The 27,972-nt window shown below is 44.1% G+C and overlaps 1 protein-coding gene across 18 annotated transcripts in view; it reads left to right on the top strand.

Annotated features, from left to right (window-relative positions):
- Positions 1 to 27,972, top strand: part of PTPRM (protein tyrosine phosphatase receptor type M) — a 1,498,021-nt gene that overhangs the window by 959,348 nt on the left and 510,701 nt on the right. For all 18 annotated transcript variants that reach the window (XM_078687901.1, XM_078687900.1, XM_078687899.1 and 15 more), the window contains one exon: positions 20,173 to 20,305. In XM_078687901.1, the coding sequence (XP_078544027.1) occupies positions 20,173 to 20,305 (133 nt within the window). The remainder of the gene's footprint in view (positions 1 to 20,172; positions 20,306 to 27,972) is intronic.

Genomic DNA, 27,972 nt, shown 5'->3' with positions numbered 1-27,972 from the left:
GGGCAGCCATGTGGGGATTCCCCTGTAAAGCAGAAAACTGTAAGCCCAGCTCCATTATGCTCCACCCTTGCCCTCGGCTGTTGGTACAGTAGACTGACTAATTTGAATTAGTTGGGGTCAATGCGTCGTAACACTTGGTAAACATGATATACCTAAACACTGTAGACATTTATTCTTGCAAGGGAATCCTGGGTACCAAAAACAAATCACAGATTTTACTGATAGTTTGTGTCATTTTTTCTACCACTAGTACTTAGCAAATTTTACTCTTAATAATTTTTCAAGCAGAACTATGTGGTTCTCTGTCTCATTAGAGGAAATTGCTTAGCCGCTTTTATCAGATTTGTCCCATGTCCGGCTGTGGGAAAGCCAGTGACAAAAGATCAATTGCATGCCATTCCTAAAGGTATATATATATCTTAGTGATCTAGGCATGCGGTTCTTAAACTATGATCCGTTGATCCCGGCAGGTCGGCGAGTCCTACTCTGGGGGATCACAACTGATTTACAAAATTAAATTTATTTATTAAAATTAAAAAAATAACATGAATAAAGGAGGTACAAGTAAAGAAGCAAAATTACATTTGAATTTTTTTTCTCTATTTTATTGTGAAATAAACAACATATTTCAATATTTGACCATTCGTTTAGTGTACACTTTTTCCTATATTTTTGAGTATTAGTTTGTGGGTCAAACCATAGAAACTACTGAAGTCGGAGGTTCCAATAATGAGTTAATTGGGGTCTCCAGATTTTAGTAATGATTCACTGGAGATCCACAGAAGTTAAAAAGTTAAGAACCATTGATCTAGGCACGCCCTTCCACAGGACTGTGTCAGATTTTTTTAAGACATCTCATGACTGGCTAATCATGGTCCACTGCTAGCGCACATGGATAAAGCGCCCCTATTCGCACACCTTTGCCTCCTCCAGCTTGATTTGAACCTGCTGGGATCTGTTGTTTAAAAGTCTGACCACCGCATAGAACCACTATATGATATTGTTATGTGAGTGTCTTCCTCTTTGCTCTCTGACTACTCAAAAGTTATGTTGCCCAAAAGTCTGTCCGCTCCATCCTCTTAAGTCATAGCATAAAGGCCCAGCCCTTCTGATTAGTGCATCTTCATTTCCCACAAGAACATTTATAACAATAGCACTAAGTGACATTCTATTACAGTCTTCTGCATATACACTTTAAAAGTGGCAAATGGCTTTGTAGCTCTCTTTTTTTCACCATTGCCCCTCAGACCCATACCTACTTGCTTGTACCTAAATCCTCCAGTGTTGATAAATGATAACCTGCCTTGAATTAGTTGAATAACCTAATATCACCTTTCGATAATGTCAGTATTGGTACCCTCAGAGTTACAACCACTGGGAATATTGATCCCTTTTGAAATGTCTTGTTTGCCAAAGAATGGGGTCATGAAGATTGCAATGAGGTAGGTATGGTGTGTTACTAATTATAACTCCTGAATCCGGATTTAAATTGCTCAGTGAAGCATGACTTTCTGAGTTTTCATCAGACTTGCAATTTCTTGAATTGAATTGTTTTTAGTTTGAAGTTCTGTCAGCAGCTTTTGCAACAGTTGGCCTTATAATCTGTTTGTGTCCTTGGTTATTGGAGATGAGTGAAAGTATGTTAAACACATTATTTAGCAACCAAATTATTCAGATATTTAAGAAAGCGGGTTTTTTAACGAAGGCTAAACATGTAGAGCATGCCTGAGAAGTAACATACTTTAGTTATGCGTCTACAGCTCTTGAGTCTAAGTAGTGGTGGTAGAACACGCTTTACTGTGGGTGTCTTATATGAACTGATGTGTTCGGTCAGATATTTTAAGGCTCAGATTGAGGTGCACAGTCATAGAGTTTTTATCATTTGCTGTGTGGTATACAGAATCATACCTTTTAGAAGGTGTGCTTATCAGAAATCTTGGTAACAGTGATTACTGTTTTTCGTTTACGTTCGTAATCAAATCGGTTGTTAAGGTTGTGATTGAATCTATTTTGTGATTTCTGAGTGTAAATATGTTTTAGCGTTCAATGGAAGATGATAGATGACAGCCTTTCAAAATGTTTTGCAGCTTCCTAAATATGTGTGGGATGAGTAGAATCTGGTTATGTATTGTTTTTATCGTTGTAGGTTTTATTTAAATTATACGATAAACAACGACTTTTATTTTCGGAAAGTTGTGCACAGTGAATGGCAGACATAAGCGCTCGGTCAAGCAGGTTTAATTTCTCTGCTTTAAATGGATCATTATTGTTTTCCCATCCAGTTGGCAAGCTTGGACTTAGTGACATTGGCAGCAACTACCCCTGCCTTAAATTGTGGAAGAGGCATGTCTATCACCCCCTCTTCACTCCATGGCCAGAGAAATGAGTGCAACAAATGAACCTAGTCAGCACCTAGAGAATATTCATCCAGCGTAGGATACGTAAATTAAAGGAAAGATATCCCTCCTCTGTGAACTGTCCAAAAAAGAGCAAGATAAAAAGCTATGAAAGAATGTGCTAACTGTACTTTATGGTGTGTTAGAAGGTACAACAAGTTCACAATATCCTGCTTTTAGTATCTGATGAACCGTTATGGCTTCTTTGGTTAAAACTGTCTTGAGAATGTTGGCCCTCTCCAAGAGGTGTATTTGTCTGTGGTACACCTCGTGTATTTATTGCTTGACTCAAATAAGTGAGGGCATTTTGATCCAGCTGGCAACATTCTGGAAAGCGACATAAATAATAGCTAAATAGAAAATGTCATTCACCGAAGGGTCATCATTAGGTAGAGGCACATAGCTTTAAAAATTGGCGCATGAAGCAGAATTGCGATGGAAAAAATTGCAGTAGTTGTCTCGGGAGGTCAACTGAGGAAAGTTCAGAAGACCAGAAACTTACTGGGGAGAATGTAATTTGCTCCACTGGTATATGGCTTCCAGAAGTGGCCATTTTTTAACCTCAGATCTATCCAGTTTTCTTTGACCATACCAGTCATTTTAGTAAATAGAGTTATTGTCTTGCAGGTAGATTGGTCGCTGAATGTTAATGGTCTAGCGATCAGGACCAGCAAATTCTTCTTCTCTTTCCTGTGCAGTGGGAGCAAGACCATGAAGGATGGTCTGCTCTTGGCCCACTGCTTACGGTGCTAATCCTTCCTCCTTTTGCTTTCAGGTGACACAAGTATCAGTCATTTAAATTTAGAATATTAAGGAAAAATGGAAGTGGCGTTTTGTTGTAGGCGCTAAGCCTTTAGTAGTATCCAATGCTGACATCTGAGCTTATTGAGTGTAAACAAGGGGTATCACCAATATTGGAACTCGTAAATGTTGTAGTAGTGTAACCAACAGTGATGGTAATTGTAATAGTGATAGTAGCTGTCTTTGGTAGCAGTGCTAGTGTTGGCATTTATGCCACTGCTAGTATTAAACTTGTAATATTAGTGGTTGTAACTAGGCACAATAAGGGAATTAGTAATACCACTAGTAGTCTTAGTAACAGTGAATTTAGTACAGTAATTCAGAGCTATAATAACATTATGAGCAGAACTGGAGATAGAAATGGCACTAGTAGTATTAGTACTGCTAGAGGTAGTATTGATAGTAGTAGCATTCCAGTTTTATTACAAAGAGTACTACTAATACTGACACTAAAGTTTATAGTAGGGTGGGTGGGCGCACACTGCCTCACATCCCAGCACTCGGTTTGGGCAGCATTTCCAGCCCCCCCAAAAAGAATGTGCTGCTCTACTGAAGGAGGACAACTATCCTGAAACACGTGTCTAGAGATACACAGCACTGGCTGCACCAACAAGGGTGAAATACTAAAGCCTGACACCAAACTAAGTGTTATCATGCACTGCATTTACTATGATGCATCGGGGCAAACCAAGTGCTGGGATGTGAGGCAGTGTGTGCCCACCCACCTGCCTGACTAAAGTTTATAGTGGTAGAACCTGAAATGATACGATTTGTAATAATTTAGTGGTCGGACCATTAGCTGGAATAACACCAGCAGTGACAACTTTAGTAGCAAAGAACATGGCACAGAGTTTAAGCATTAATGTATTTTGTTAGGTGATGGAAAGTATATAGGCCCGTGAAGGGTAAAGTGGGGCTGGACCATCAGATGTAGTAGGAGCCTTTCTGGCAGGTTGATGAGGATTTTTGGATACATAAGCCTATTGGCCGATAGTAAAACAAGAACGCAACCATTCACTTCACATCTTTCTTGATACAAGTATGGAAGCAGGTCATAAAGCAGAGGATGGCCAAAACTAGAAAAATGATTTTTAGAGATGTTAGTAATGATATAATGCAAAGAGTGCGTTCTTTTTTAATCCAGCGGAACTTCACACATCCGCTGTGAAGAATAGCAGGTGTTATATTCTGAGATGTCCATTCTCTTTAAGAATATTCACATATCGGCACAGTTGTCTCTGGGCACATAATGGCAAGTTATCACATCATTAAGTACCAATAATTCCGCCTTCCTTGGACCTACGGAGTCGCGGAGTAACAGACTCACTGGGAGAACAGGACGGATTCCGCATCGTTGGAGGTGCAAGTTAGCAGAGGCAGTTTACTTGCTGTCTGTCCGGAAACTCGCCCCAGTAACGCAGAAAACGCACTCTCTCTGAAGAGATGTGTGTGTGCACTGTGGGCTCAAACTCAAACCCATGAAAGGCCCAGATAGCACCCGAGCAGTCATAAAGTACTGGATGAAAAGTTTATATGTGGCAAACACCCTACCTCCAGCACAGCCGCCAAAGCTGCCCCTCGGCCTTATCCTCATTAGAAAAGACAGGAGAGCAGTACGTAACTTCCTGCGGCCTGCTGAAGCGCGGGAACAGTCTGACGTGCAGCTTCGTCGCAGCTAACACTGACGGAGACACTCACTGCATCTCCCGGCGTCTAACAACGGAAGCCTGGCTGCTGGCAATCTGAAATTCACGTCTCTGGAATAAACACGCTGAAAGTCTGATAACAAGGCTTGTTAATTACTGCCACCGCGCAGCGACGTGGCGAGCTGTTGGAGGTGTTGAAAGGAAGGCAGATGCGGATCACAGCGTCTGAAGAGTACATTGTTTGCAAGCGCTGAGGATTATAAAAGCTCCGTGTGTGTGTGATCTTCCTCAGAACCCTAGGGAGAGACAGGTGGGCACTCGTCAACATGTGTACAGCTACGTGTCAGTGTGTTTTAGCAAAAACAAACCGTGTGCTGCGAGAGATTGCAACAAACAACTTCTGCACGTGGATGCTGGATTTGGGAACTGGAGCATTGCGTGGTACAGGTTTCAAAATCATACATTATTAAAGGAGACAACGAACGAGTCTCTCTAACCATACTCAAACAACCAAACATACAAAAAACGATTTAGAGAGATCCCAGAACCATGTGAAACAAGCATTGGAAATGCAATAGGTCTCGCATTAGGAAAGTTTGAGCTATTGGTCTTATAAATTACATTTTTTTTTATTTTATGTTGTTTTTTAAAATAGCTAAATTAATAGCTTTATCATTTACAATGCCAATAGTTATAACTTTCGCAAATGTGACACCTATAGCATTTGTAATGCTACATGTTTTGTATTTACGTGACTTAGATGTATTGATATTACAAATACAATGGCTTTTAATTTTTTACATAATTAATACTTAAATAATTTATTTAATTTGTAATGTCAATAGCTTAAACTTTTGTAAATAACTTTTGTGAAGATTATGTTCAGTGTTTTTTATTGTGACGAAAATCCAAGAACAGAAGTGAAATATTAACATCTTTTTGTGATTTGTAATAAAGCTTGAAAGCTTGAAAACAGCTTGAAAGATTGAAAGAACATATTTGAACCAGTGATGCTGTGGTGGTGCGGAGTGATACTGTGGTTGCGCTGAGTGATGCTGTGGTTGCGTTGAGTGATGCAGTGGTTGCGCTGAGTGATGCTGTGCTTGCGCTGAGTGATGCTGTGGTTGCGCTGAGTGATGCTGTGGTTGCGCTGAGTGATGCTGTGGTTGCGCTGAGTGAGCCAGGGAGACACGGACACTGAGACACAAACACTGAAACAGGGAGACATTGAGAAAGAGAGGGAGAAAATAACACAAAGGGAAAACAGAGAGAGAGACACACTGACAGAGCGAAGGAGACAGACACTGAGGGTGACATTGACATTGAGACAGAGAGACGCTAATACACAGAGAAGGAGACACCAACATTAAGACAGGGAGACACGGACACTGAGGCAGGGAAAAACGGCACAGAGAGGGAGACACCAATATGGAGATAGGGAGAAAACATTGAGACGGAGAAAACAACGCTGAGACAGGGAAAAATTGAGATAAGGAGACACTGGCAAAGAGAGGGAAGGTACAGACTCTGAGACGATGAGATACCGAGAGCAGACATTGGAGCAGGGAGACCTAGACAAGGACATATGGACACTGAGACAAGAAGACAGGGACACACTAAGATAGGAAGACACCAACTGTAATAGGAGAGGGAGACACTGATATGAAGATAGGGAGACACAGAGTAGGCGATATCAACATGGAGTAGGACACATTAATACTGAGACACCAACAGTGAGACAGGGAGCCATTGGCACAGGAAGACACATACACTAAGACTCAGACACACAGATTCAAGTAGACACCAACAGAGAGAGGGGGGGGGGAAGAGAGAGCACTAATGCTGTGACAGTGATATAAAGTGACCCAAGAAACAGTGAGACACACAAAAGATCAGGGAACCACAAGCATGGATGCTGGAGCGGAATGACACGGGACACAATGAGGAGCAAGCTGCAATGCTGGAAAAAAAGAAACTGAAGGTGCGCGGCTGCTAAAATGAAATTGTGCCGTGCTTGTTTAAAAAAAAAACATAAAAATTGAAAGAAGCAAGGTGCAAGGAAAATAACGACGCGCAACGGCAATAAGGAGAAAGGCATGCCAATGTGATTGTTGGGAAATGTGAAGCTGATCCCCTCCCACTCTCCCCAATTTTTACAGACCAAGCTACACCCCTGGCAAAAGGAGCAAATGAGTTTGAAATCCGAGTTATAGTTTTCCTATTAAGTTATACAGTTGTGTTAACTCATGGTTTTGCATATGACAATTTATGAAGGAAAATCATCCGCTCAACAAACATTCTAGTGTTAAAGTACATTGTTTTCTTGTTGGTGTGCTCAGGGTTTGTGTTTGACCGACTTATATAGCTGCGAGAAGAACGCGTGGGCCATTCCACGCAACTTTTAATGGGTGAAAAGCTGCGTTTTCACCACACACAATCAACTAAACAAAAATATGTACCCTACTTTTCAAACAAAAATTACACTGTATAACCGCATGGAAATTTTAATTGTTCATGTTAGCAACAAAAATAACACTCTATAACCGCATGCGAATTTCAATTGCTCGTGTTAGCAAAAATGTATTACATGTGATTTAAGCAGTGTACAGATGCAAACATTCCCTGCCAAGTTGTAAAATAAATCACACGCCATGAAAAAAACAAGGCTTAAAAGAGGGCAGCGCCGAAGGCATGTAGGGTCGGGGTAACCCAGAGCCAATCCGTGACTGGCATTACAGGGATGGGAGCCCGGTCTGAAAAAAAAAACTAGAGATATTTAGAAAGAGGTATTTTGTTTCTGGTCCAAAATGTGTGGTAAACATTTTGTGGTTTAATATTTAGAGACACGGCGAGCTTTGTCTGCTTGGCATTCTCAGCAGAGATGTGGGGGATGCAGCAGCCCCCGGTGGAATGCTGCTGAGTATAGAAAAGAAAGAGCGATGAAAGGAGCGAGAGAGAGACAGGAAAGAGAAAAGAGCTAAAGGAAAGACAATAGGAAGAGAGCGAGTGGAAAGACGAAGGGGTTCAGAAGGACAGCAGAATTAAGGGGAAAAGAAAGGAGAAATGATCTTGAAGAAGAAGGACGAAGAGAAAGGTCACAGGGGAACAGGAAAATGAGAGAGAGGGAAAGAAGAGCTTAGATATTCATAAGCAGAGGGAAAGGATGGGAGAAGAAGCGACAACTCAGAAGGGAAGGAAAGGGGAGAAAAGGAATGAACTACGAGGGAAGGAAGATGATGACGAGAGGTGAAGAAAGAAGAAAGGGAAAAGTTGCCTGAAGGGGAAAAAGAATAGGAACATGAAAGGAAGTACATGAAACAAGCATTTGAATGCAATCGCGGCACCGAGCTGTAACTTGAGATGTTTACAGCTAAAGCACGAGTGCCGCGGCCCGCGATTGCATTGCAAATGAGAGGTGACACCGAGGGAGGGGGGTGGGTCCTGATGGGGCGGGGGAGCGGACCCTTTGATGCCGAGGCTCAGACAACAAATGGTGTGGCACACAGATTCAAGGAGACACCAACAGAGAGGGGGGGGGGGAGGAGAGAGCACTAATGCCGGGACAGTGTGTTTGACCAACTTATATAGCTGCAAAAAGAATGCGTGGGCCATTCCATGCAACTTTTAATGGGTGAAAAGCAGTGTTTTCACCACACACAATCAAATATGTCTAAACATGCTACAATCCCGTAAATGCACTACGAGAAAGTGCAGCAAATGCAGAGTGAGGTGAGGACCTCCTTGTTGTAACTCTCAATTAAAAAGAGCATCTGAGCTCTTCTAGGCTCTCTGCGCTCTGGAATATTTCGCATTTAGACACAAAAGTGAGGGCTCGAGGCTCGATGTTGTGAAGAAGCATTAAGAATGGCTTCGCTGTAAGGAGTACTTCTGTTTCATAATCATCTGCAGTGCATTAGGGCAAGAGTGATGAAGGCACACTTAAATATGTTTCCGCCGCCCAACGTAATCCCTCGCATGTGCAAAGTCAATAGTGTATTTCAAAAGAGGAGCAGCCCATGGAAGACGCTACAGTGCCTCGATGCGAAGAGTTGTATGAAGCACTACGAAGCGCTATGTAACTGAAGATGATCAAATAAGGCAATCTGATCAAGCTATTCGCCCTCCAAACGCGCTTCGCCCTCCGAACGCGCTTCGGCGCCTCGCCAGTAATAGGAAGCTCTATATGAATCACTGTAAAGCGCTATGTAATGGAGCATGTTAAAAAAAGACAATCTGATAGCGCTATTCATTTTGATAAAGCATGAGCTAACCAAGTTCCGAAGAAACGTATTAAACACAAATAAATTGTGATGGGACACTTAAATATGTTTCCGCCGCCCAACGTAATCCCTCGCATGTGCAAAGTCAATTGTGTATTTCAAAAGAGGAGCAGCCCATGGAAGGCGCTACAGTGCCTCGATGCGAAGAGTTGTATGAAGCACTACGAAGCGCTATGTAACTGAAGATGATCAAATAAGGCAATCTGATCAAGCTATTCGCCCTCCGAACGCGCTTCGGCGCCTCGCCATTAATAGGAAGCGCTATATGAATCACTATGAAGCGCTATGTAATGGAGCATGATAAAATAAGACAATCTGATAGCGCTATTCATTTTGATAAAGCATGAGCTAACCAAGTTCCGAAGAAACGTATTAAACACAAATAAATTGTGATGGGTTAAACGAGGCTGGCAACAATCTTCTGGGTGTCATCTAGAAACCGGTCTTTCAAATTCAGCATCATCCTGGGAGTGTGTGTCGGAGTTGAGAGCGAGGAGAAAGTGAGGCGGCGGGGAGAGGAAAACAAGAATACATGCGACTGCAGAGACAGGCGGGGAGAGGAAAACAAGATAAAAACCGGACTTTCAAATTCAGCATCATCCTGGGAGTGTGTGTCGGAGTTGAGAGCGAGGAGAAAGTGAGGCGGCGGGGAGAGGAAAACAAGAATACATGCGACTGCAGAGACAGGCGGGGAGAGGAAAACAAGATAAAAACCGGACTTTCAAATTCAGCATCATCCTGGGAGTGTGTGTCGGAGTTGAGAGCGAGGAGAAAGTGAGGCGGCGGGGAGAGGAAAACAAGAATACATGCGACTGCAGAGACAGGCGGGGAGAGGAAAACAAGATAAACAAGACGGAGGGAAGAGAGGGGAGGGGGGAGGAGAAGTGCGACAGGGGAAATGCGAGACGGCGGGGAGGGGGCGGAGCGGGTAAACAAAGACGGACGTGCACGCGCTTTTAAGCTCAATGCACATGCGCATTGAGCTTAAAAGTCACGGGCACTGCAAGGAATCGCCACGATTCCTTGCAGTGTGGATAAAGAGCGGATAAGTCCCAATACTCTCGCCTTGCTCGATGCGCATGCGCATCGACAGGCGAGACCTAAAAGGCCACCAGAGTAAGCGAGTGATTTAGGGTCATACTAATATCGCCGGGACTATGTTAAATGATATCAACATAAAATGACTTGTTCTGTTCTAAAATGTTTTGACCTCATGTGACCTAAAAGGGACTGTGAATCTTTATGCTGAAATATAATGCATTTTTTGGTAATTAATATTAGGCCAACATGCCACATTTATACAGGGCACAAGTCGTAAAAAAAGAAGTGGGGGGACGCTGTCACCAGAAGTGACGTCACGACAGGAAGTGACGTCACAAAAGGTGACGAGCTCCTCGTACCAGAGAGGCCAACAAGTGAAGTCCAGCTGTTTGGCAGGGGGGACGGCGTCCCCCCGGTAAAATAATTGGGGGGACGCCGTCCACCTGCGTGGCACCCCGACTCGAGCCCTGCATTTATACCTCTTAACAGTATGTATACTGCCGAGTATGGTAGGTGGGGGTTGTTGGTGGGTAGACACACCATGTGCAAACTTTTCTGTTGAGGGTGTCCATCTGTTATGATTTTCGATAGGTCTATTATATGTTGAATTTAAGCACTGGATAGAGGACCTTATTAGTGGTCTGAAGGGAATTTAGGGTACCAGGTGATTGCAGTTGGGTGCACTGTTCACATCTGAAATCGAGCTATACAGTATTATCCATTTGTTGTGTTGAGTGCTCTTGGTACTCAGTCACAAGCTTGTCTGAATAGTTCTGCTTTCAGCATTTTCCTGAAAAGTAAAATGTGTGGCTTGGCATTGCCTTAAAGGTTGGGGGTCAGGTGTCTTCAGGTGATTTGGGCTGTTTACTCCCAAACATCTAGTCCTGTGTTTTAACTTTTGTAACTTTAGTTGAGATATCGTTTGTGGACATTTGTGACTATGAGCTTGTGAGTGTGCCCCCTGCAAGACATTGGGCTGTTGGTTCATAGAGGTATGAGCCCAGGTCAAGCAGCAACCACAATCATTCTCAGGGTGAGACACAAGCCCACCCTGGAGAAGTGTGGCTCAATGGTTAGAGCGGCAGAGTGGAGAAGTGTGGCTCAATGGTTAGAGCGGCAGACCCTGATGCAGAGGTCTAGCCCGGGACCAGGGTTCAATTCCCGCCTCGGTGGGTCTTGGGCTCAAAATTCCACGGACCTGATAATTCTCGCCTCGGTGCCTATTCCAATCATGGAGTCCCACTCTGCAACTCTGGGCAATAGCTTGCTTAATCTCCACAACGGCCCCAACAGCGCTGGGATGCCTGGCCTCCACCTTGGGGGTGCCTAGGAGTGGACACCTCACAGGGAAAGCCAGGATGGGTTCCACGGCGGTATTCGTACAAGCGCCTTGAGACCCTTGCGGGTGAGTAGTGCGCTATACAAGTATCAATTTACATTTTACCGTAAATTAACCTGTGGTTAACCTTCTGGTACCTTGGCATGGAACAGTCACGCTTAACTTAAAGGGAATGTTTAAAGTATTTGTGCAAAATGTCAAACAGTAATAATGTGAAAAACACCACACAAAAAGGATCCCATACCAGATTAGAAAAACAATTATTTTCAATAAATAAAACCACCAAAATGGCAACAATCCAATCAGTACAACCAGAGATTTGCAATTTGAATGATTTCAGATTTCAACTGTCCATATCTGGTTGTGCTGGACCAGGACAAAGTCACAAGTTCAGGACAACCGCGATGGAGCATGGACCCGTACAGGGACCCTGTTAGGCTCACTGAACAAAGTACCTTAAATCCGGTTTTGGAGAGCATTGCAAGGGTCTACGTTGAAAATACTTTGCTCCACCAAAGCAATGTGTCGAGGATGTATCACGCAGTCGGGTCGATACTTCAGTTCCGAGGAGCTGTGAGGCTACGATGTGGAGTCTCTCAGAGAGGGATGCAAGGGCCTGCGCTAAGGATGCTGCAGTCAGCAGCGGTTCTGATGAGGCAGCCGACTGTGATGCGATGCAGGTCTTTGCGATGCAGGCTATGATGTGATGCAGGTCCACTTAGTTCTGCTTGGGGTTGCGTTGTGCAGCAGAAGCAATATGTCAGTTCCACTGGATCCACAGAGCTTAGCACAGCACCTTAGGCCCACTTCCAATAGTCCAAGACTGGAGTGGCACCACAGCAGGGTAGACTTACAGATGGCAGAGTCCAGGTGTTGGGTTCACGGTGATTGGAGCCTTCTGCTCTTGAGGCTCAAGTCAGGAGCCCAGCCAGCTACCCCTTGGGGTTGTTTGGAGTCAGGAGCGGTCCATGTAGTTAAGAGCGGTCGGGCCAGGTTGGGGGGAGATTCGACAGACGACGACAAAGGAAAATTAAAGAAAAAATTAATTTTCTCTTGTCGTCATCTGTCGAAAACCCCCTCTTACCTGCATGGGCGGCTGCTGTTTGGAGTCCTGGGTCAAACAGATGCATGTCCAATCCATCTCAACCAGGCAAGAGGGCAGCAGGCTGCAGGTCAGTACAGCGGGGCAGCAGTCTTACAGAGCAGTAGTCCAGCAGATTGGCAGTCCTTTCAGCAGCACAGCAGTCCTTCTTTTTGGCAGAGTATCCAAAGGTCCAAAAGTGTACTGAAGAGTTGGTGACTGAGGTCTAATATTTTTACCCTGTTGTCCCTTTGAAGTGGGGCGAAGCTTCTAGAGGCATGCATTTGAACTACCCAGGTTCCCTGCCTTCCTTACCCTGGCTCCAGACTAACTATAGGGGGTATGCAGCTTTTTTGTTTGGAGGCAGGACACAGTCAATTCAAGTGTGAGTGGGGCTGTGTCCAGCTCCTTACTTCCATCCTGACAGTGATGGCTCATCAAGGCACACCTAAGCTCCCATTGTGTTTGGCTATCTAGGACGAATACACACAGCCCGTCTGTCTACTACACCCAGTCACATGACTCAGACAGGCTGCAGGCACCAAATGGCAAACTCTGGAAAATGCCAACTTTCTAAAAGAAGCATTTACAAAACTGTAAGTTAAAATCCGACTTCAATATAAGTTAGGATCTTCAATTTCAATTCCAAAGACATCAACCATGACTGATGGTCCTATTCCCATTTGGACGTTTCAGCTTATTAGATGTAATAAGGTAACCCCATTGTTAGCCTATTGGAAAGGTAGGCCTTGCGAAACTGAAAAAATGTTTTCACTACCAGGACATGTAAAATTTTAAAGTAAATGTCCTACATTTTAAATACATAACACCCTGCCCTCTGAGCTGTCCAGGACATACCCTAGGGGTGACTTATACATATTTGTGAAGGTTTGAGCCTGGAAATAGGTTTGTTTTGTCAGGTCGAAATGGCAGTTTTAAAACTGCACACACAGGCTGCAATAGCAGACCCGAGACATATTTAAAGTGCTGCTTAAGTGGTTGGCGCAATCAGTGGTGCAGGCCCACTAGTAGAATTACATTTTTTGGCCTTGGGACCAAGCATTGCCACTCTACTAGGGACTTAAAAGTAAATGAAATATGTCAATTGGGGATAAGAAAATTCTACCATCTTTTAGGTGAGAGCACAAGCACGTAATAACTGGTCAAGTGCTGGTCAGCAGTAGTAAAGTGTGCAGTTGTAAGGCCAGCAAAAACACAATCAGTAAAATAGGTCTAAAGGCAAAAAGTTTGGGGCAAAGCATGGCAAGGATGCATGTCTAACACCACCCTTCTGGTTACACCCTTTTCTGTTTACCGGTCTAATTTGTGCAAGTTACATAGCACGTTGAATTATTCCCTCACATTAATGAACAGTGCAGTGCTTTTAATGTGTGTATGAGTTTCCGCGATTGAGGGTCAGTATAGCACCCAGATCTTACACGTTTTGTTGTTTGTTAGCAGAACTATGTCAGGACACAGTACTATTTTATGTGCATTAATATATTTCCCACTTGCCACATAATCCACAGTCTTCTACTTGATTACATTATACTTTTCTATAGTGGGAGCCATGTCTGATCAATGAAAATGGCCCAGAGCTACTAATGACTTCACAATAGTGATCATGCTTTTCAGGATTACCAGTGGCGATTCCTCAGATGTTAGTCAAAATATTGAGTGATTCCAAAACATACCCATAAATTGACTAGTATAGTATCATGAATATATATAGAGAGATAGATAGATTTATATATAGAAATATAAGTACATAATTACTATTGTAAACTGCACATCTACATACCTTGAAGATATATATATATCTTACAGATGATAGTTAATAGATGAGGAGTTAAGACAGTAAATTAAACAAAAACTACTGCTTTTAGTTTATTACCTTTATGATAGTGTATTAGTCTATATTCTGGATGCTATATTTTGGATGGACGGTACTTAAAATTCCCTTTTGTATAGAAAACCGTTCACCCCAACACATAAGTCAGGGTTATTAATATAATTTCTCTTAAAGCTTTTTCATTATAAAATGCCCGCATGTGAATATTGAAATAGCAGCCATAGCAGTATGCCACCACTGCCACAAACAAAATGCTAAACGCTATAAACATGCATAACCTTATATGAATTATCATTCAAAGTGCTGTTCTTCTCTTTCTAAAAAAATACATGGTTTTCTAGAAAATATGTATTTTCCATTTTAGGTTAACATACTAAGAAAGATCATGTTTTAGTCTTTTTAAAAAAAAAAAAAAGAATTGCCTCATTCATATTTAATGCATGGGTCTACATGCCCTCTTCTGATTTCCCTAGTGCAATGCATTACAAAGACAAAATCTGCCCCACCTGTCCAGGTTTTCCCATGAGATGACAGTGATGCCCACCATAATGCCAAATGTGCCTCCATCATGCCAAGGATGCCAACCGCTATGTCAGTTCCACAGTTGTGCATTGCTGCCCACCATAATGCTAAAGTTCCCTACAACATGTCAGCCGTGGACAATATTATTCCACAGATTACCTAAATTATGGTTTAGATGGGTCACAATTAGGCCAGTCATACTCACAAAATAGCAGTGATAGGTGATATTTTGCCGGGATCAGTCCAAGGATGCCCTGCCTATGCCAAGATGTGACATTATTGTTTGCTGGTGTTATGTCATAAATAGATTTAATTGTGTCAAAAACAAGCTCCTACCATTGGGACATCAAGTACATTTAGTATTCCCTAACACGAGGACTAGCTGTCGGAAAGAGACAATACTTTTCCAGGTGTGTGACAATGCCAGACACAAACACATAAGTAAATGCACACATCTACGTACACATGCAAACAGGAACATTTAAACAAATACACAAGCATACGCTCCTCTTTTTTGGCCCTACTTTTCTTTAAACTGTATTTCTAATTGATACTTCTAATTGCAAATTCCCTGCATATTCCATAGGTGCGAGACTGGATCTGGAAGTTTTTGCAGCAGTGGTGCAGCATGCCGCTGGTGGCGCTGTGTGACTCTGCGTAAGCCTTGTTCTGTCCCGGAAGTGATGGGGGAAGAGCCGCATATAAGTGCCGCCCCTGCACACAAAGAAGTGTGTCAAGGTTCCAATCGATCTCACTTCTGATCCTTGGTCACAAAGATGATTCCACAACTGGTCCCATTGTGCTCCAAATCTCCAGGGCCACCAGTGACACCACAGCAGATTGAGGCCTTTAATGATGCCATGGTACATATTCTTTGTACTCTTCTGGTTCCCCTTGGCCTTTGGGTTACAAGGATCTGCAGGGGCCTTCATTCAATTTACTGCTGGAGGGGCTGCCCTTGGTGCCACCTGTGACCCTAAAACTCACCTGAGGTTTCGCTCAAATCCCAGTGCTGACTTACATTCTGGCTACAAGATCTGCGCTGGTCCTTTCCCCACCAATGCCAGTGCCACATTTGCCACCGTCAGAGGTTCCACCGCTGTGGACTTAGATGTTCAACCTCGAGCCAAATCCACTTCAACCTTGATCGAGGTCACACCTTGACTACACTGCAATGCAGCTGGTCAGCGTGCACTCTGATTCAGTCAAAACATTTCCTCTTCCACTAAGCCTTCCTAAGAGTCTTACCTTTTTGGCTCACATTCTGACCAATCTGGTAAAGACGATGGTGATTATGGCGATGATTTACCTCACACTATGATAATGATAGCTGCATGGACTTGCAGGAGGCGAGTGGAATGGATACCTACTCTGACACAGGTTTGGTTTTGTCCCTTGGGCTAACAAGGGATGGTGCGTCATTTGCTGTGGTGGTTAGACATACAGTCGAGGTCCTGGTCTTAGAGTTCCTTTCAGTTGAATTCAATAAAAATATCCGTACTTAGGTTTTGCACCCTGCGCTAGCCTCATCTGACTCGTTACTTCCACTTAATGAAGTCCTGCCTGATCCTGCCTGGGCTAAGCCTTGCTCTTGCCTACTGATGACAGGCAGATGACTATGCACCACAGACATTACTGGGTCATACAGATTTTCTTCCACAGCATCAAGTCCTGAGGGATCGTGAACAGGCAGATGGCTAGGCACCACAGACATTGCTGGGTCACACTGATTTTCCTCCACAGCATCGAGTCCTGAGGGATCGGTGGTCCAATTTTCCACCAGTAAAGCCAACCCTAATGCGTTCTCTATGACTCCTCAAGATAGGAGGCCAAAATCATTTGAGACATTTTGTAAGTAGATGTTCTCTTCCACCACCTTGGTGTGGAAGTCAGTCAGTGCAGTCTACTGCTTAGGCTATTACACACATGCACTCTGGGACATGGCCAGTTAGGTCTCGCCACAGGTCCTGGTGGTGATTTGGGTCTCCTTAGCTCAAACCATTCAGGACGGCACGGATTCAGCAAAATGTATCTGGGTTCACCTAGATGCTAATGAGGGCTTGGGGTGTGCTGTTGTCCCTAGTGTGCTGCTATACCACCAAGCATGGACATGACAAGTGTTTTTTACTTACCATCGGGAATGCCGTATCTGGTAAAGACAATATCTAGCCGCAGCTTCCTTACCGGCCCACCCATCCTCCCTGCTCTGTGGACAGATTTCTAGGATCAGGAGTGATCCCTTTCAGCGCTCTAGTTTAGACACACCAGTGTCCATGCACTTCATGGTTCATCACTTCTGGCATGGAAAGTCGTAAAAAGTAACTGACTTAGCCCACCAAAGTGGTGCCTATATAGGAGACGCGAATGTCACTTCCGGCTCAGACGACAACGCCACACAAAGCCTACCGACACCACCTACCAGCGCGCAGGGGTGCTGCTCATGAAAAATCTTCTGGATCCAGTCTGACGCCTGGGGAAATTCAAAGGTAAGGAATCTGCCACTAGATATTGACTCTACCAGATAAGGCTTTACCAAAGGTAAGTAGCTTGTTCTTCATTTAGTGGAATAGGGCTTATGCAATAATGTTAAATATTTTGTGTTCTGCTTTGCAAATGAAATGATACATTTGCTCAAACTACTGCTTCTGATTTGTTAATTTCATGTGTTAAAATAATGTTAAAAAATCCTTGATTTTGGGGGTGAGCCAGAGACTTTCCTGTTCTGCGAGGAATGCTGCCTATTTCTATTACACGCACAAAGCACTGCACGCAGGCAAACCGGAATACTTGGCTGCCAAACTCAAAAGGGCCGGCCAGTCCAGAAACCTCAGGAGCTCTAACACTCTGCTACTTGTCCCGCTGAAAACTCGTAAGCATTAAACCGCAGCCAAATCATTTGCTGGAAATGCCCCAAAAATCTGGACCCCCCCCCTTCCCGACATCAGATCAACCCCATCTTTTCCAAAATTCAAAAACCTACTCTAAGCCCCTTTCCTCAACCACTCTCGAGTGAACCGATAAGAGCCAAGGAAGTTCCTTAACCGGCGCTCCATCTTACCTTAATTTTGGGACCGATGACGCTGACTCGGATCAAGAAAACTTTTTGTGTATGAACAGATTGAACAATGCATCCGCTCGGATGCTCGTCTGGTTTGTCTTGCACCCTTTGCCCCTTCGCTTATGTGTTTGTTCTTTACCCGGCTCGAAACCTCATGTTCTTCCAATTACCTGTACCGTCTATATGCACATAATTGTATATGCTGTGAAGCGCTCTGATACCCTCGGGTCCAGCCAGGCTATGTAAAACTCCTAAAATAAATTAATAGATGTGTGTTGTATCTACAATAAATGTAAAATATCGTACCTGCACATCCATGATGTAACCATTATACATTGTGATAGGGATGGTAAATTAATGGCTATGGTTATTAAAGCCCAGCCAGACGGTTGTTAGGCGGCAGCAATAGTGTGGCCATGTGATAAAGACACAGAAAAATCGTGTTCATTATCTGAGCCACTTTGGGAAATGAAAAGACTGGGTTAAGGAACTTAAGAAATTATAGGGAGGGCGGTGGGCAGGGCCGGACTGGCTACCGGGCAGTTTAGAAAGCTGCCGAGCTGGGGGCTGATTTCACTGCGGTGGGGGCTGATTTCGTTCATGGAGACCTGCGTGTGCTTGAAATAATTAATGCTAAACGAATTTTATTTAGCACACGCAGGTCTCCATGAATGAAATCACCCCCCCAACTCAGCAGCATTCCAAACTGCCCGGTAGCCAGTCCGGGGGGGGGTCCTATGGACAATCCTGCATTATGTCTATAGGAACTTAGGTCGTAAATCGGGGAAAGTTAAACAAGTTGAATTTGGCATATCATGGGACTTTCCACTGAAAGTAATGGCTGAAACGGTATAACTCTGTGATACAGTGTTACCTGCAGTTGATACAGATGAGGCAAACTAGCATATTTGTTTTCACCATGCTGTACTCATTATAAAACTTCAATGTCTCACATGCTCATACGATAAAATATTCTATCCAAAGGAAAGGATATAATGTATTTTCTTACCACGCAACTCAAGTGTGATGCGTAGTCTGATAACTTAGCACTCGTGCTTGGTAGCAAATTCATTTCTTGATTTTCCGGACAGTAGCCGTGCATTATACGGTAAAGCATCCCCCTATGCCCAGGTATGCGCATACATAATCCAGCAAAGCTGCTACGGAAAATTGTTAGAGACTGGATTCGGGGAATTTTAGAACCAACTTCTTATTTCCAGTCCCATCCATCTCCGCGGAACAAGCCGGCGTGGTCCCTGATATGATGAATACTGTCACATTCTGATTAAAAAAGAGGGCTACATTTGAGAAGAAAATGCATTGGGTTTAGTGAATTGAACATTGCGTCCATAACATTTTTCATCCTGAACTCATTTAGCAGAGGAAATGGATATTGCATCAGACATGGATTTGACGTTCCATCACATTATTCTGTAAACAGTCCAAACGACGGTGTAGAGCCGGAGCCGCGGAGACAGTCGCCGCTGCAAGGCACTAGTTATCTCATTTAAACAGATATTAAATGTCGGGTGCCAGAGCTGTGATCATCAGCTGCTTCCCACTTTGTGAATAAATTGCCTAGAAGGAGTCTTGTGCCGACCAGATGTGACCTGGATTCCGATTTCCAAAGGCAAAAAACGCAAAGCCCATTGTGCTGAGAAACAATTGCTGGTGAAATGCCTGGTAAATGAGCTTATCTGCCTTTCCCAGGTGCTCTAGCTAATATGTTATGAAATTACTGCTCCATTTATGAAAAATTGTTGGAGAAAACGGTGCAACAAATCAAATTTAGATAAAGGCACGCGGCAGTTATTGTGCTGTTAGCACGTTTTTCAATGGGAGACAGAAGAGGGAGTCGGCGGAGATAATAGAAATTGTGGAGTAGTCTGCGCGATTGTGTCGGGCGGGGGGGGGGAGGCGTGGGTGTACCATTCAGCGCGTGTTATGGGTGAGCTATAGTTTGGTAGAACAAATGAACAATGTAGGTCCTTTCATTGAATATGACAGCTGTTCCAGGAAAAATCCCCACCGCTTCTACCTGCCTGCCTGCTGTGTCTGATAAGACGTATTAAGATGTTTAATATGTAAGAAAATTCAAAGAAATACAGTATTGTGTCTTCATTTAACGGTGCCTATCTTCTCTCTTTGGTCATTAGGAGCTGCCACGCGCAAGCCCGACCCTGAACCTGAGAAGCAGACAGACCACACTGTTAAAATTGCAGGGGGCATTGCGGGTATCCTGCTCTTTGTGATCATTTTCCTGGGAGTTGTGTTGGTGATGAAGAAAAGGTGAGCAGAATCTGGCCGTGTGCATGTAATCTCCATTGCATTTCCACCAATCGCATCTGGTTACGGTGGGCCTACCATCAGCGGGTGGGGTCTTCACCACAATTGAACTCACCCAGCTTTCTTACATCGTTCTGCTTTATTCATCTTGCCTGAAAAATTGTTGCTGTTTTTGGATCCTCTCCCTGCGTTAAGTCACCCCGCTGCCAAATGTTTCCAGGAGAGACTTTACCTTTGCCCCCTTACTCTCTACACCTCCTCAAGGGACAGGGGATGTCATTTCCCATAGTTCCCAGGTATTTCCTGCAATCTATCTTTCATCATAATGCTGTAATTACACCAAGATAGTCTGAGAGATTTTTGGGGGGAACATAAGGAGACCACGCCATCAGTCAACTAAGAACCAGAATTATGTGTACCACCGCAATGCTTTTGATTGGGGTGTCAAAGATAGACCAAACATTGCTGTCATTTCCAGTGGCTCCAGATCCCAGCTCTCATAGCTGCAACATCCCTTTCCTAAAACAGACAGGTGCAAACCGCAAAAAGAAAGGGTGCTAAAGTGGTATAATTTGCTACTCATTTACAGATTTTTGTGGCTAGTATCGGAGAATGTTGTCACTTCCAGTTGGGAGCGCCCTTCAGGACAGCCAGTCATTGATAGCATTCAGTTGGGCCTTTTCTCACTTGAGTGATTTGAGACTGCAGTCTCAATTGGTCTCTGTGTACTTCCCAGTACTGGTGTGCCATTTCCATCAGCACTGTTGATCAATGGATGGATCGGTGCTACTGCAGAGTCTGAAACTTTTGGCTCTAGATGGGCAGGGTCCAAGGGGGTAGAACTCTGCCCATGTCCAGGAATGGCTGTATAGCGTCTGTCGTCTGTGCCTCATACTGAGATTGTACAGGCTTCATGGTGTGACCATTAGCTTTTGAGATATTGGTCACATATGTGGGCTGGACCATCCAAAGGGATTTGCTGCATAGATTGCAGTGCATTAAGTCATAGGGTAGGGAGCAAGGGCAAAGTGGTAGAGCGAGCGAAAGGGGGAAAGTTATTGAGGGAGAGACGGGGTAGATTCTGCTTTGGAGTGGTTTAACTTGCTCTCTACAGGACTACACTCCTTAAATTTCTCAGATACGACTGGACTCTACCATCCAGTGGTGTTCTCAGGTGTTATATTCTGCAGAAGGTTCGTTTACCTCTGAAAGATGTGCGGACCCACTTTTCTATATGCACTCAATTAAATGGGGACCAATATATCATCATATATCAATGACACCACAAAAGGTTAAGTAGACATTAAAATTATGTTTCACACTCTTTTCTCTTTTGTTGTTAATTTGGTCTTGCTCTCAATACTGGTGATTCCATTGAGTGTTTTCTAATATTGTGTTTAAGAATATCTTCAGACAAGTAAGCTTCCAGCTATAAATTCACAATAATGTGTTTAATGACCACGTACACAGTGTAAGCTGTGCAGGAACCGCCCGAGTCTTAGGGCCAGATGTAGGTAGGCTTTTACCGGTCGGTAACGGCCGAATTCGGCCGTTACCGACCGGTAAAAGGCATTTGAGATGTAGGGGGCAGAATCGGTAAATTTACCGTTCTGTAAATTTACCGATAGGTAATTTTACAGAATCTGTAAATATACCGGTCGGTAAATTTACTGACCGGTATATTTACAGAATCTGTAAAATCGATATGTAGGTGGGACTCTTATGAGTCCCACAAGGCCTTAGAAATCGGTATTTTACCATCAAATTCAATTTGATGGTGAAATACCGATTCAGGTGTGCATGCAAATGTGCGCATGCACACCTGTGCCATATGACAGGCAGACCTGCCCTTAGGGCAGGTATGCCTGCCATATGGCCCCCGAACCTTTTTTGGGGGTGCTAGAGGGTGTCAAAGTGACACCCCCTGCACCCTTGCCAAAAATCTGTATTTACCGATCGGTAAATACCGACCTGTAATGCCCCATTCATTCCTATGGGCTTCATAGCCCATAGGAATGAATGGAGCATTACAGGTCGGTATTTACCGATCGGTAAATACCGACTTTTACCGATTCGGTAAATAAACATCTGGATTTCCCTACATCTCCCCCCTTCATATTTACCGACTTTTAAATACCGAATCGGTAAAATTCGGTATTTAAGGGTCGGTAAATATGCTTTACCTACATCTAGCCCCTAATTCCTTACACTTAATTACTTGCCAGATATATTTTATGTGGTTTGCTCCTGGTTAGTTGGGGAACTTCATTTCTCTCAGTTGCTCGGTTGTTAGTTAGCAATTGATCAATAAAGTAACTAAATAAATAAACCAAGGAACTCTGACGCTCTGCGTTTGAAAATAGCGGCCATATTTGGATTTGGGATGATACAACTCTGTGCAAAACTTGGCAATTTTCAGGCCAGCATATATATTCGAGTTTGTGTTCCAGCTGGGGCCCCTTCCAAGATGCATCCTGAGCCGCACTGGGCTGAGGGATGGCTTTAGTAGTCTCATCATTTGGCACGGCTCTGCCTTTTCTAGTATTTTGCTGCTGCCGTTCAGTTCACAGATGGTACCATGCGCCCGAGAGGCTGAAAGGGTTTGAAGTTTCCGTCTCTCCCTTTTCTTGCCTGGTCCGGCTTTAATTCCTCAGCGGTTTGTCTCTTGTTTTGCTATAAGTAATGCATCCATCTGTGCCCATCCAAGATTGCGCGATCCATTGGGGCGCAGGAAGCCATCAGCTGTTGTGCCCTGCTTCTTGCTCCCTTTTTCCAGGTAGGGCGCTTTAAAGCGAAATGAAAGCAAACTTGCGATTTGCAAGTGAACAGGCTTTTGGGATGTGCTTTTTGCTCTGCTTCCCTTTCGCAATATTCAGAGTTTTAGCATCAAATTGTCGCACAGCAGTTTTATATTGGTATATTAAAAGCGGGATTGAACTTCGGAGACCCGCAATTAACAAAACAAAAAAAAAATGTGGGTTTTGTTATGGATTCCTTTTAATATATTAATCACAATTGCTCCAACTGGGCACATGCATAGATGTTTTTCGGTTCTTACAGCTTGATAGGGCTTTTGCATTTTCCACACGTCTTTCCCTGTTCCAGTTTCCATCTTTATTTATTAACATTATCAATATACAGTGTAACTGAACCCATTTTCAACCCTCTGACGTTAGATATTTGGGCACGCAGAAGGACTCAGGTGTCCTTTTTTTTTTAAAACAGATTTTATTCCTCACAGGTCACATATATTGCATGGCTCCGGAACCCGGAGTCAACTGCACACATCAATGAATCAACAATAATGCCGTTGACTTTTACAACCAAACAAACCCCTCCCCGCCCCCCCCCCCATTGCCTGTACACTGTCATGAAAAGAAAACGGTCTTGCATTGTCAGAGCAGCACACTGAGTTCATCAAGCACCCTGCAAATTCCAAAGTCCACTCATCTATCCAACTGGCACGGGAGTGACCCTCTCCGGCGGAGGGTCCAGTTCCAGCCCCCTGTACTCCGCCCATCTTTTCCAAATCTTGAAGTGTTTGCGGGGGCATCCCCTGGCTACAAAGATCGGCTGCTCAAGCCCCATACAAAAGTCCATCCCATTCCTCCACGCAGTCAATGGCGGAACCTGGGGCCAGTGTAAGGCCCAGTAGCAGCAGATGACGCTACCTATGCCCTCCATCACATGCAGTAAGACCAGTCGCGGCGTGCGAGAAAGCTCCCAGGCCAACACCTTCGACAAGCAAGAGAACTCACCCCTCCAATAACGATGCAGCGCAAGGCAACCCCAAACCGTGTGTAAAAGGGTGCCCTCATCAGTCCCACATCTGAGACACTCCGGGAAACCAATCATTCCTGCCCTCCACAGGCGCACCCTGGTTAAGTATACACAATGTAAATATTTGAATTGCACTAGTCGTAACCGCATCAAGATTGCAGCCCCCGTGGACTTGCCAGCGCCTCTGCCCAGTCCTCTCCCTCCAAATCACCCACATCACCTTCCCATGCAGTCTTGAGCCTCTGTAGGTCTGTGGAGCAATGGTGAACTAGCGTCTGGTAGAGGCGAGAGATCTTGCTATCTGGCAACTCCCCCATGAACACCTTTGCCTCTATTGGACTGAAGTCGGGAAGGGACTCCAGACCCTCCAGATGGGGCGTCAGCGCGTGCCTGAGCTGCAGGTATCTGAAGAACTGGGACCCTCCAGGTGTGCTTTTGATTTCTGGTTTTGTTAAACGTAACTTTCACAGTTTTTACATCAAGCCGTGTCCAATGCCACTGTTCCCAGCTAAACTTAGTAGACTTATCTAACAAATGCAACTGCTTAAGGTTGGTTTTTCCAAGATTCCTTGTTTCCTCGGTGTAAAACATGAGAAATAGAATATTGGATCTCAAGCCTTTAAAAAAATATAAATGGGAAATCATTAGTACAGTTTTTCTGTCACCCTCAAAATATTTTTGGTTTACTTTTTTAGGTCGCTCCTAGGCTGTGCTGTCTTTTCGAGATATGCTGTATTCAGGATATGTCCGTGAATCTCCTCCCACTTTCCGATTGGCTCATGTCACTGTTGTTTGCAAATGGTGGCTTTTCATTGGTCAATAGTCTTAGTAATCTCACCTTAGTACTGCCTTGTCTCTTTTTGTAACCTCCCATGAGGACACCCCCGTTACATGTGTTATTCCGTGCTAACTTTCAATTACAGCCTCAAAGCACTATATTTTTTACAGAGCTTTCTCCTGCCTGCTGTTGGATATGCTCTACCCCACAGCACACCAGACTTGATATGCATGGTGGCGCTCATTTCTCCCAGATGCCTTGAACTTTAATAATGACAGCCGCGCCATTTACATAGCTCAGCTCAACCAAATCCTTTTTTGATTTTTTTTTTCATAAAATCTTTTTGTAAAGTATTAATGGCAGCCATGCAACTTTCTTATAGCACGCACCACCAAAATCCTTCTATTTTATAATGTATATTTCTTTATTAAGTGCAGCATGCAAAGCTTCATATATATGGTGGCCACACTACTTTCTCCCGCTGCTGCATTAGCCACGGCTTTTGCCTACTGTCCTGGGTCCACTGCCCAAACAGCGTCTCTTCCCCTCCTGCCCTGGCCTCAGCTGAGATAGAGGCAGGGACATTGAGAAAGTGATGCTGCAGAGAGATACAGACTTGCCTAGCCTGGATCGCTGCCTGTTCAGCTGAAAATAAAACACATTAGCAACGCCCCCCCACCCCAGCTACCCATGATTTTCTCCCAGTAACCATGTGATCATTGTTGTTTACAATGTTGCTGGGAGCGATGCTGCCGACATTGGGTGACATCTTGGAGGGCAGCAGTGGGCATGAGCAGCGGCAAAGTGGGCTGTTAATGGGAGCCGCGGGGCAGATACGGTGCACAGAAGCGGTGCCAGACCAGCAGTCAGGCCAGCTCTGAGGTTCCAGTGCTTCGCCTGTCTCCAGGCGCGCTGCGCCTCACGGGCTGCTTCCCTCTTGCTGCCCCTCTCATAATATGGAATGGCTTCCCCGGCAGCGTGGCAGAAAACGACTGAGCTAATTGGAGCATCAAAATGTATTAAAGGGGAGGCGTTTCCGAAGACAACAGCGTGTCATAGGCCAATAATTGCTGTGTGGCCCACCTACAACTTTTTAACTCATTAGCTCTTCAATGTGTGACTTTTTTGATTTTTTAAAATAATTTTGCATTTTCATTCATTTTCTCTTTTGTCCTAATTGTAGCAGTGCATACCTTCTCTCTCGGGCTCTTCTTGCCGTGGTGGGGCTGTGCTCAACTGACTGCATTAGTAGCAGCCGAGACCCCGCTGGCCCGCTTTGTGAACTTTGAGAATGTTATGTAGCCTGGTTAGCAAAAGTCCACAGAGAGGAGAAAGCGCAGTTAAGTGGGGTTGGCACGCAAGTGTTGCTTTTTTGTGGCAACTTAAACTGGTGCCATCCCCAGTCAGTGACCTGTTTCCTTTTGAGCCCTGATTCTTTCACAGGTTGGCCCCTGGGTCACGACTGTGGCTGCATTATCCGATCACAGCTGCTGCGGTAAGATTCAGCCCAGGCTGGCCGCATTAGCATCACGTGACGGCCGCAACAACAATCCATGTGATTTGGAGACAGGAAGTAGCCACTGTCTGAATGAGGCAGCGAGCAGCAGTTATGTTTCTTTGCACGCTTCTGTACGTTCTGCTAGTTTGGTGGCTTGCAATGCTGCGAGAGTCGGCTGCTCTCCGGTCTGAGAGTATTATTCATGGCTGACATGTTTTTCGTGATTTATATATTAATAACGTTAATTTAATTTAGCAGCTCTGTGTGCAGTTTTTGAATATTCGCTGGCGCCAGAATGGGGCCGCTGGTGCCACTCATGTCGGTTGACTGGAAACACTCTGAGTGTCAAAAATTAATCCATGATACCAGGGAGGACTGACTAGGCCCATACAGGCGCTGGATGTGGCAAGATGATTTCTAAATTAGTACAAAACGTATCTGATCTCAACAAGTGCTGCTACCCTGTTGTGGGGTCGGGGTGGGGTTCTGTCCTGTCAGGGCATGTCCAAGAGCAGGTGCTGTCAGAGTGTCTTTTAACGGTACACGGCACAGCCCTCAAACCGGCGGTGCCATCACTGACTTGACTCTTTCCATAAGCAGCTCTTCTCACCCTCTGTCATGTGATACAGACTCCAATCTCATCTACAATACAGCAGCTCTGTCTGCAGCAAGTCATTGTGACAGTGACTCAGAGACACTTCAGCAAAAACACATCAGCAGCAGTAGAATTATTGTGACTCAGAGACTTGGGTAAGTCAAAAACTAAGGCTGCTGAAATGAAATGTTCTTGCTGGAAGGTCAGAGATTTGTCTACTGGCAGTTTACTCTGCATGTTCTATCGCAGAGGGTTAATATCCCTGCTGCAAAGAACGTCACTCCACTATGCAAATTGCAAAACCATTTGAGGATCGCTGAGAGTTACTGCATGCTATGTTAGTCCCCTTTCATTTCTAGTGCTGTGTGGCAGTTTCAAGATCTTAGATTTTCTTGTTGCTCAAATGGGTGTAATTTCTGATAGGTATGTGTTTCCCTCATCTTCATTGCTTGATTTTGATCAGGAGAAAGTGTCAGTCATAGTCGTTGAAATGTCCCTCATAATTACACTGAAATTTTAAAAATGTCACACATAACCTGAAACCTTGGCAGTTATGCATACTTATGATTTTAGTTTCTCCTAATTTTTACTGGTTCCATGGTCGTGACAACATTGCAGGCTGCATGGGGCACATATCCAGCATTAGTAATGCAATAGGTCTCTAATTTACGAGAGTTTAAGCTTTTGCCATTGTAAATGGCAATACCTTTAATTTATCTGTTTTAAAAAACAACACATTGTATGGCGTTGTCATTTACAATGGCAATAGCTGAAACCCTTGCAAATGAGAGACCTATTGCATTGCAAATGCTTGTTTTATACGTACTGTACTCTGACCTTTCCAGCACATATTATGAGTGCTGAAAAATATCACAAAGACAGTTAACCCCTTCGACGCTCATGACGAGCCCAGCTCGTCATGGAGTTTCCATTGGTTTCAATGGAAATTACATGAAGAAGAACAAATAGGCTTAGCATCCAAGTGGTTAATAGTTCATTGTAACTTGTATCCAAAGTAG

The sequence above is a fragment of the Lissotriton helveticus genome, chromosome 4_1 (genome assembly GCF_964261635.1).
Source record: "Lissotriton helveticus chromosome 4_1, aLisHel1.1, whole genome shotgun sequence".
In the NCBI taxonomy this organism is placed as follows: domain Eukaryota; kingdom Metazoa; phylum Chordata; class Amphibia; order Caudata; family Salamandridae; genus Lissotriton; species Lissotriton helveticus.
The sequence above is the reverse complement of the archived record's forward strand: the minus strand, read 5'-3'. Positions and strand labels throughout refer to the sequence as shown.